The sequence below is a fragment of the Octopus sinensis genome, linkage group LG17, assembly GCF_006345805.1.
Source record: "Octopus sinensis linkage group LG17, ASM634580v1, whole genome shotgun sequence".
In the NCBI taxonomy this organism is placed as follows: domain Eukaryota; kingdom Metazoa; phylum Mollusca; class Cephalopoda; order Octopoda; family Octopodidae; genus Octopus; species Octopus sinensis.
In genome coordinates, this window is record NC_043013.1 from 43,757,200 (window position 1) to 43,768,054 (window position 10,855).

Below are 10,855 nucleotides of genomic sequence, written 5' to 3' on the forward strand. Positions count from 1 at the left end.
GATTCAAGAGAAATTTTACTGGTACTTTTAGCAGAATAAAATCATTCTTGCTTTGAGGACAATCACTAAATAGAATCGCTTTTGTTTCTCGTAAGAATTCTCAGTCTACACAAGTGTTGCTGGCCCTTAGTGATACATATATTGATAGCAAAAAAAAAATAAAAGGACAAAAAAACCGAGCTGAAACAATGATTAAATTTTATATTTTATTTGAATCAGAGAATTTTTTTTTTTTCAGCATTAACAATTGGAGTTTGACAACTATTAAATTTTAAATTTTTAAGCAATTTCTTTGTAGAAAGGGGGGGAAATGTGATTTTGGCATAAAATAGAGCCCTATAAAGCTAAATATAATTAGTAGGATTATGTTTACTAGTCCTAAAGAATTCTATAAACAATAAACAAAGCTATAATTTGTTTTACATATATCAGAGAAATAAACTTTATATTGCTAGTGTGAAGATGCAAGTGAAATGTGCACCTAATTTAAAGCTTAGACAAATGAACTCTCAATGCTGAGAGAGCTTACTTTTCATTGAAAAACTTATATAAAAATGTTAAAATAAATATAAGAGGGAAGCAATGTGATGTGCCCAGAATATAGAATGAAAAAGGTTTTAATCAACCTCTTCAATGGTAGGGCCACTGCCTGCTCCTGATGTTGCACCATCAGTGGAACCTCCGAAATTTGGCATACCACCAGGCATACCTCCTGGCATACCACCGGGCATGCCACCAGTAGCTTGATAGAGCTTTGTGATGATGGGGTTGCAGACTTTTTCTATTTCTTTTTGTTGATGTTCAAACTCTTCTTTTGATGCCAGTTGATTCTGATCTAGCCAACTAATTACTTCTTGACATTTATCAATAATTGTTTTCTTATCACTTTCGTTAATTTTGTCCTTCACTTTCTCATCCTCTACTGTTGATTTCATGTTAAAAGCGTAACTTTCCAAAGAATTCTTGGCTGAAACACGCAGGCGTTGCTCTTCATCTTCCTGTCGATATTTTTCAGCTTCGTTAACCATTCTTTCAATGTCGTCTTTAGAGAGACGGCCTGAAAATAAGAGAGAAATTTGTAAGCTCAATTCATGTCAGCAATCTCTATCAACATACAATGCAAATATTAAACCCCAACCTACAGAAAACACTAAATACCACCACACACTTAGTAAAACTGGATAAAAAAAGATTTTCACAACCAGTGTCCCCCAAAATTTACTATCAACTCCAGAAAATTTTAAAACTCTGTAAACAGTAAAACTTACCTTTGTCATTTGTGATGGTAATTTTGTTCTCTTTGCCTGTACTTTTATCTGTGGCCGATACATTCAGGATACCGTTTGCATCAATATCAAAGGTTACCTCAATTTGAGGAACACCTCTAGGTGCTGGAGGGATGCCTGTTAGCTCAAATTTTCCAAGCAAGTTGTTATCTTTGGTCATAGCTCTTTCACCTTCATAGACCTGGATCAGCACACCAGGCTGGTTGTCTGAGTATGTGGTGAAAGTTTGGGTCTGTTTGGTTGGAATGGTAGTATTTCTTTTGATTAATGGTGTCATGACACCGCCAGCAGTTTCAATACCCATGGACAGTGGTGCTACATCAAGCAGTAGCAGATCTTGTACTTCTTTGTCTTTTTCTCCTGAGAGGATGGCAGCCTGAACAGCTAGAAATACAAAACATCAAAAGTCAATCAATATACTTCTAACTATTGATAACAGCATCAAGTAGGTTAGATTTAACGCTATGGTGACTCATTACAAAATTAAGGTAGGTAATGTTAGCCAATTGAATAGAAACAGACAAAAACAAAACTTACCGGCACCATATGCAACAGCTTCATCTGGATTAATGCTCTTGTTCAATTCTTTGCCATTAAAGAAGTCCTGCAATAATCTCTGAATCTTGGGGATACGAGTTGATCCACCAACCAATACAATCTCGTGTATCTGAGCTTTGTCTAGTTTAGCATCTCGCAGTGATTTCTCAACTGGTTCAAGGGTACTCCTGAAGAGATCAGCATTCAACTCCTCAAACCTGGCTCGGGTGATGGTGGTGTAAAAGTCAATTCCTTCATACAAAGAATCTATTTCAATGCTGGCCTGGGTGCTTGAAGACAAGGTCCTCTTAGCACGTTCACAGGCAGTTCTCAACCGTCGTACAGCACGTTTGTTGTCAATCAGATCTTTCTTGTATTTTCTCTTGAACTCCTGAACAAAGTGAGTTACCATACGGTTGTCAAAATCTTCACCACCCAAGTGAGTATCACCTGCTGTTGATTTTACTTCAAAGATGCCGTCTTCAATAGTTAAAGTGGAGACATCAAAAGTTCCACCACCAAGATCATAGATAAGAATGTTTCTTTCACCACCAACCTAAAAAAACAAGATGTAACAGTACATTTTAAGAAACCACCAACCTAAAAAACGATGTGACATAAGAAAACTTGTGTAATGCATATCAAGTGAAAAATTGTCACATTATTTGCAAGTGTTGACAGGGTAACATACAAAGACAACTTTTATATAATGCAGTAAATTATTGTAAAAAGTTATCTCTTACCTTTTTGTCCAAACCATAGGCAATAGCTGCTGCAGTGGGTTCGTTAATGATTCTCAAGACATTCAGACCAGCAATAGTACCGGCATCTTTGGTAGCCTGTCTCTGGGAGTCGTTGAAGTAGGCGGGGACAGTGACCACCACGTTTGTTACAGTCTACAACAAAGAAAACAAAATAAGATGGAAAAAGTCACACAGGAGAACATATTACACACGTTAGGGACTCGAGTAAAAAGCTACACGTTATCTGAACTTACCCTGCCCAGATAGGCTTCTGCTGTTTCCTTCATCTTAGTTAAAACCATAGAAGAGATTTCCTCAGGAAAGAAAGTCTTCTCTTCTCCTTTGAACATAACCTTCAGTTTTGGTTTGGTGTTTTCATTTGTGACCGTAAACGGCCAGTGTTTCATGTCACTCTGGACTGATTTGTCATCAAATCGACGTCCGATTAGACGTTTTGCATCTGTACAAAAATAGCAAAACAATTATTTCCACCAACTATCACCAATTTAGAAACTGGTTACAAGCTAATATAAATAAGAGCAAGATTGTTACTCACCAAAAACGGTGCTCTCTGGGTTCATGGCAACTTGGTTCTTAGCAGCATCTCCGATGAGACGCTCGGTATCAGTAAATGCCACATAGCTGGGAGTGGTACGGTTTCCTTGGTCATTGGCAATGATTTCAACCTTGCCATGTTGAAAGACACCTACACATGAATAGGTGGTCCCCAAATCTATTCCGACTGCTTTTGACATTCTGGAAAGAGATAAAAAAGAAAAAAAATTCACATAATTACATAGGTTAATGTTTACAATATTACCTGGAAACGAAATAAATAAAATTAGTACAACGGGTGTAAAAAAAAAAACGTGTAGGAAACGAATATGAAAACATAAGTGCACAGAAAGTAAAGGGCTGTTTGGGGGAGAGGACTTCGGGAAAAATCACAAGATCCGAATTTTCCCCCCACATAACTTGAGAAATAAACTTTTTGTTCAATGAAACTTAACGGAAAACAGAGAGAGAGAGAGACAGACAGAAGGCGGATACTAAAAAAATATTAAAAACAAAAAAACGTTAACGAAAACAGAACAAGGCGTTTGTTTCAATATCTAAATCAACTTTGTCCTACTTAAACAGAACGACTTTCAATACTGACATTAAGGACTGTGACATTTATAATAAAAAAAGAAAGAAAACGATCCACAGATATACAAGAATGCTAAACTACATTAAGCATGCTTCAAGATAGATCTATTCAAAATTCCTTCATAACCAAACTGTAGCAATCTTCAAAACCTACTTCAACCACAACATACATATACACTAGATCATAAAATATGTTTAAGGCTATCAGTTTACTTTTTCTGCTTTCATAAACGATCGACGAAATCGTATCTACACTGTCAATGCAAAATTAAACATCTTGTATTTATGAAATTCCATGTTGAAGATGTTTTCAAACTGTTGAAAAATTGAGAAAAAGTCTTTTCAGATGTCGGTTAAATAATTAAATAAGGCGAAGTGATAGCAGAATAGTTAGAGCGTCGGAAAAATTCCTTGCGGTTTTATGTTCTGGCTCTTTACATTCCGAGTTCAAATCCTGCTGAGGAGGTAAATATTACCTCTCATTCTTTGGGGGTGGTCGATTCAGTAAAGAAAGTACCTGCCAAGTACTGGGGGGGGGGGGAATTAATGGTACCAACTGACCTCCACCCTTCATTTTTTTGCTAGCACTGTCCCCGGTCAAAGGACGAATGCAAGAAAGGAAGAAAGAACCATGCATGTAGCAAATATGATGGTATGTCGTCGCTCCATGTTTTGGTAAGTTCCGGATTCACTTCGAAAAAAGAAAATAGGAAGAAAAGAAAAAACAAAAACAAAAAAATTCCAGATGGTTTTTCTTTGACAGTTTAAGTTCGACACCGCAAAGATAACGTTTCATTCTTTCACCATTAAGCATTTTACAAACAGCTACAAAACACACTATCATATATACATATGTATTTATATATACACATACACCTGATTAGATTTCCTTTCTAGCCAGACTTGGCAGCAGTAGCAGAGTTATATCACACACAGACACACACACACTCATAGACACACACACACAGACACACACTCACAGACACACACACACACTCACAGACACATACTCACAGACACACACACTCACAGACACACACACACACTCAGACACACACACACAGACACACACTCACAGACACACACACACACTCACAGACACATACTCACAGACACACACACTCACACACACACACACACTCATAGACACACACACACAGCATGAGGCGAAACCGAAGAACATTCCAAGCGCTTCCAAAAGCTTTTCATTTCAAAAAAAATTCTTCACAAACTATAAACATTACATCAACAGCGACATGCTAAATTAAATTTGCAATGAATATTTTATGGAATGGAAATTATTCCGACAAGGAACACAAACAAACGTAAACACAAAATTCTACACTTTTCTATAGAAAAGACTTCGAAGCAAAACTTATTAATGGCGAATACGAGAAGAAATCTTTGAGAAGAGACGACACATTTGTGTAGTTTGCATATATATATAATTATGTGGTGTGTTTATCATTAAAACATAGTTTAGGGGGTTTGTTGTGATGATAGTTAATAGTTGTATTTCTCACTGAGACGGGAGAAATAGGAGAGAAACCATAATAATGGTTTATGGATGGTTTCTCTTCGACAAATAATGGTGAAGAACCGCTTCATGTGGAATATATTAGCAGAAAACTGGCAGAATAAAGGATGTAAACATATGCTGTGGCACTCATTGCTGTCTCCTCTCAACGTTTATTAGTTGGAGACGATAAATATTTGTAAAAGACAACAATGTAAGGAGCGAGGAACGACGCCAATCGATACAAGATGGTTCTAGAACCAGCAGAACGGTGGATGGTTAAATAACATGAGAGAGGCTTGGCTTTAAGTTTATTATTTGCTGCTTGTGGACTCTCTTTTGTGTTTGTCTTCGTTCAGTGTTGTTAGACAGGTACATTAGCATTAAATATAAGCGATTATGTGCATGATAGATTAAGCGGAGGATCGAGATCAAACGATATAAAAGAGGAGGGAGACGGGAAAAGAGGAGAAAAAAAGATGGTTCGAGAATCATCATAAAACGGTAACACAAGCATAAGAATATTTGGGAGGTTGGCAAGGAAAGATCGAGGGGAATAAATCAGGAACCGATGCAATTGCTTGCACGGAAATGTAGCGAACGATCCAAAGAACCGTTAGAGAATGTAAATAGAATAAATAACAGGTTCGGAAATACCTCAATTGCCTTCTCAAGCACGGAGCTTCGGCGACAGTAGACCAATTGCAAGTGAAGCAATGTCTGAAAAGACTGACTACTTCTCGTTGAGGTTTGGCTTAAACTGAATCAATGACGTCACTCGCAATAACCAATCAACACGCAACAGAACGTTCTGGAAGCGAAGATTATTTTTCTTCTTTTTTTTTTTTTTTTTTCAAATTTAAAAAACAAAAAAAATTTATATTTTTTTTTCCATCCTTTTTTCTCCTTTTAAACAATAAACACATTATATTGCTCGACATGCAAAGCCAATATTTTTTTATTATTTCATCAGCTTAGTGAATAATATTGTTTGGTAAAAAATGACAGTCACATGTGTCTTTATTTCGCTCGTTAAATTATTATTATAAAAAAAAAAAAAACAGCACAGCACATGAATACCTCATTTCACTTTTCTCCTACCATCCCTCGTGTGTTGCATGTGTGTGTGTGCGCGCGTGTGCTTGTGTGTGATGCATGCGTGTGTGTGCGTGTGTGATGCATGTGTGTGTGCGTGTGTGTTTGTGTGTGTGTGTATGTGCGTGTGTGTGTGTGCGTGTGTGAGTCTGTGTGTTGTGTGAGTGTGTGTTGTGTCTGAAGACTATGTATTCTCGAACCATCCAAAAGGCAGGAGTGTATAATTGTTACTACACACGCATAAATGTGTTCGAGTAAGATTTTATATATATATATATATATATATATATATATATATATAATGTGTGTGTGTGTATGTGCATAATTTATGAAAAGGTTATTGCTTTATGCTAATAAAATTATTTATTTGAACAATAATGATAGTTGTAGCGGCGTGCAAAATATTTTATCAGAAGAAAAATATACACGTGTGCTATATATATATATATATATATCGCCCCAGCAATGGCAGTGCCCCAGCATGGCCACAGCTCGTGAGCTGAAACTAGATAAAATAAAATAAAATAATGAGTGTGTAACGTGTGTGTGCATATATATATATATATATACACAAACATGTATATATGCATGTGTTTATATATGTGTGTGTGTGTGTGCACATAAATAAATAAAAAAGATACATTATGTGTTTGAGCAGCCTGGCATGCATTTATGTATTTATTGTAAATCAGCAGTGGGAAGCCGGTTTAGTTTTCTAGTGCAACAGTTGCTTCGATGGAATCCAGGAGAAAGGTCACGGGAAAACTTCAGTCAATGACTTAATGTTTCACTTTATTATTATTATTATTTTCTTTTTATGCTATTGCTTCATCTAAAGTATCGAATAAAACGTAATTTTTTTCCGTACACATGTATTAGCAGTTTATAAATTGTGTTGTCATTGTGTACAGACACGGACCAGGTATTTTTTAATTAATTTGAAACAACTTAAAATAGTTTATTATTATTATTATTATTATATATGATAAATGAAATGTGACATATATTCTTAGCCAAAATCGTGGGGTTTTTTTTTTCCTAGGCACTTTATTTCGGATCCACCAAAAATGATTTAATAAAAATTAACGTGGCTAACAAAGGCCAGGTGATCGGTTAACGAACATTTTACCTAAGGCTTTTTAAAATTGTTTCCCATTTACATTTTTTAAATATAAAAGCAGTGGGCGTGGCTAACCATGTGGTTTCATTTTCAGTCACAAATCCATTTGACTGAATTTAGTAGACGGAAACTGAGAGAAGCCTCTCTCTCTCTATATATATATATATATACATATATATATATATATGTGTGTGTGTGTACATATATGTGTGAATTTCTCTTGACATCACGTGATAGTTGTAATCGAGCATCACCGTCCTACAAGCGTTATTCGTTTCTAAACTTCCTTGAGAAATCATGTCTGATCACGGGAGTAAAATCTTGCTTGTAAACAAGTGAGGGTTAGTAACAGAAAGCGCATCCAGCTGTAGAAAATCTGCCTCAGCGAATTACGTCTGAGCCATGCAAGCATGATAGAGTGGACGTTAAAACGACGACGATGATGATGACGAAAAGAGAGGCCGTGAAATTATAGTATTTGACAGTTTATTCCTCAATTCTCTGTGAAAATAAGGGTTATCGATGTTAAAATGAAAATTATCATCTGACTTTAGTCGAGCAAATCGACCGCAGGACTTATTCTTTGTAAGCCTAGTACTTATTCTATCGGCCTCTTTTGCCGAACCGCTAAGTTACGGGGACGTAAACACACCAGCATCGGCTGTGAAGCGATGTTGGGAGCACAAACACAGACATATACACAAACATACATACGACGGGCTTTTTTTCAGTCTCCGTCTACCAAATCCACTCACAAGGCTTTGGTCGGCCCGAGAATACAGCAGAAGACACTTGCCCAAGGTGCCACGCAGTGGGACTGAAACCGGAACCATGCGGTTCGTAAGCAAGCTACTTACCACAGAGCCACTCCTACGCCTATATGTTAAAAACAAAAATTATTTCTAAGTACTTTGACATGGGATTAACTAAAGAAGTTTTCATGTGAAATATTATCTAGGTTACTATGTTATACACCAAGCTCAAACCGTTAATGATCCTACTTCTCTGGTCATGTGGTAAGAAGGTCTCGAGAAAGAATCGCTGGACAGGTTTTACAGGGGTAGACCACGAGCAAGATGGTTGGATAACATCCTTAAGTTGTTTGGTCGCGCTTAAGGATCGAGCCAGTTCAATTGGAAACAATTGCTTCCGAAAGGACCCTGTGAAAGTCGTGCTTGACGACTCTGCCTCCACCACCATCCCAGGATTAAGTGGGTATGAAAATAGGATTTAATCCAAGTAGCCTTGTGAAATATCTTTGATCTCTCCTTATAAAAATCTGAGGGAAAACTAAACTGGTCATTTAAAAATATTTCTTACAATACATCAAACGTTAACGAGAATAGGTCTCTTCGTTGTCGCTCGACCCCTAGAAATAGCACATATGTATCCCTCAAACCAGTGCTTTTCAAACTTTTTGCTGGAGCGGAACCCCAAGGAAACATTTCACTGGCTCGAGGAACCCCTGTGCAATAATTTAATAGTCTTATGCACACATATCTGCACAGGAGAATCAAAAATTACTGCCGATTTTAACAGTTTTGTAACTTCTTGCGGAACCCCTGGACTGTACTGGCGGAACCCTGGTTGAAAACCACTGCCTCAAACCATACTCTGTCTTAAAAAGAGAAAATATATAGGTCAATATCTAGAACGTAGAAGTCATGGTTTGAGTGCCTATGATTATAGATCTGCTTGGTCAGAGCTCCCGCACACCTCGGATAAGACCAAATTTCTGTCACATGTTCTAATTTCACACCTCGGATAAGACCAAATTTCTGTCACATGTTCTAATTTTTGATAATTCATTCCCGAAATTACACAGGTCCGGGTTAAGATCCATAGAGGCCCTGAGCACTTAAAAGATCTTGAGGCCCCATATATATAAAATAAAGTTTGGGTTTTCAAAATGAAATAAAACTATCAGTAAGATGGAAAATGTTTATTTTTTTGTTTATTTATATTTGAAAAGTTTTCGCCTACTTTTTTAATTGGCTGTATTTTTAATTTAGTAGCTTGCTTACCAACCACATGGTTCCGGGTTCAGTCCCACTGCGTGGCACCTTGGGCAAGTGTCTTCTACCATAGCCTCGGGCCGACCAAAGCCTTGTGAATGGATTTGGTAGGCGGAAACTGAAAGAAGTTGTCGTATATATATGTATGTGTGTGTATATGTTTGTGTATCTGTGTTTGTTCCCCTGCCCATCATCGCTTGACAACCGATGCTGGTGTGTTTACGCCTCCGAAACCTAGCGGTTCTGCAAAAGAGACCGATAGAATAAATACTGGGCTTACAAAGAATAAGTCCAGGGGTAGATTTGCTCTACTAAATGTGGTGCTCCAGCATGGCCGCAGTCAAATGACTGAAACAAGTAAATGAGTAATTGCAAAGTCTGATCAGATCCTTACTGACACTCTTCGAAATTATCTTAACAAATTTAAAGTGATTTTTTTTTTGTGCCCATAAACCATTTACCATTTCTGTGATGGCCCCTTCCCTCTATGCTTTAAGCACGTATTTATTTTGCTCAATGGTTAATCCAGCGCTATTTATACATCTAAACTAAGAATTACCAGGTTAGATTTTCAAAAACCCCTAAAATTAAGATAGTTTGAAACCAGTGACGTAGAGTGTGTGCTATCCGGGGCAGCCTTGAGTTTTCTCCCTTCCCTGGTATAATCCCTAAACCAGGATTTTCTTGTACATGCCTTGAGGTCGATGAGGGAGTCAAGGAATCCATGAAGGGGTCGATGGTCTGAAAAGTTTGGGAGCACCTGCCGTAAACAGTAGACCAGAAGTGCCGGCTTCACAAAAGCATACCCAGGTGGGGGATCCCCACCCCATTTACGCTGCAATTTGAAACCCATTTTTACGATTGTAAGACGAAGTAAAGACTGTTATCTAAAATCTCCCAAAATTGATTATCATTAGAAACTAGAAGCATTTCTTTACAATTTAACCTCGATATATTTCCAGAATATTTTATCTGATTTAGAATTTTATATAGATCGATCTTCCGTGATTAAAATATCTCGACGGTTTAATGGTCTAATTCAGTGACTCGACCATTTCTTTTTCGTTTTTTACAAATGGATCGCCTTGGTTCCTATTTTGCTCTACTGGACCTCCATTGTCATTCGGTGTTTTAAAAATTCTGTTGTGTTTTTATAATTAAATATTATCAGGAATTTAGAAGACACTTGCCCCAAGTGCCATGTCGTGGGACTGAACCCGCAACCTTATGGTTGGAAAGGATCCTTCTTACCACGCAGCCACGCCTGCACCGTGTAAAAAAAAAGTTTAAACTTTTTGCATATTGCAGAAATATAAGCGATTTCTTGCACGTAAACTTGAACAAAATCATATGTGGACCCTCATAAGGCGGCGAGTTGGCAGAAACGTTAGCCG

At 37.3% G+C, this 10,855-nt stretch overlaps 1 protein-coding gene across 1 annotated transcript; it reads right to left on the reverse strand.

Moving 5' to 3' along the window:
* Nucleotides 1-209: 209 nt before the first annotated feature.
* Nucleotides 210-6,046, reverse strand: LOC115220709 (heat shock cognate 71 kDa protein). Its single transcript, XM_029790859.2, has 7 exons — nucleotides 5,889-6,046; nucleotides 3,123-3,322; nucleotides 2,821-3,026; nucleotides 2,567-2,719; nucleotides 1,824-2,379; nucleotides 1,269-1,670; nucleotides 210-1,057 (listed from the first exon to the last, which is right to left on the reverse strand). The coding sequence occupies exons 2-7, from the start codon at nucleotides 3,319-3,321 to the stop codon at nucleotides 618-620; spliced, it is 1,956 nt and encodes a 651-aa protein (XP_029646719.1). The 5' UTR covers nucleotide 3,322; nucleotides 5,889-6,046; the 3' UTR covers nucleotides 210-617.
* Nucleotides 6,047-10,855: the final 4,809 nt, after the last annotated feature.

Bases quoted from the DNA above. Each gene is read 5' to 3' on its own strand.
- LOC115220709 (XM_029790859.2), bottom strand. From the start codon at position 3,321: ATGTCAAAAGCAGTCGGAATAGATTTGGGGACCACCTATTCATGTGTA. The intron at 3,027-3,122 runs GTGAGTAACAAT...ATTTTTGTACAG, and splicing joins CCCAGAGAGCACCGTTTTTG to ATGCAAAACGTCTAATCGGA. The intron at 1,058-1,268 runs GTAAGTTTTACT...TCTTATTTTCAG, and splicing joins TACCATCACAAATGACAAAG to GCCGTCTCTCTAAAGACGAC.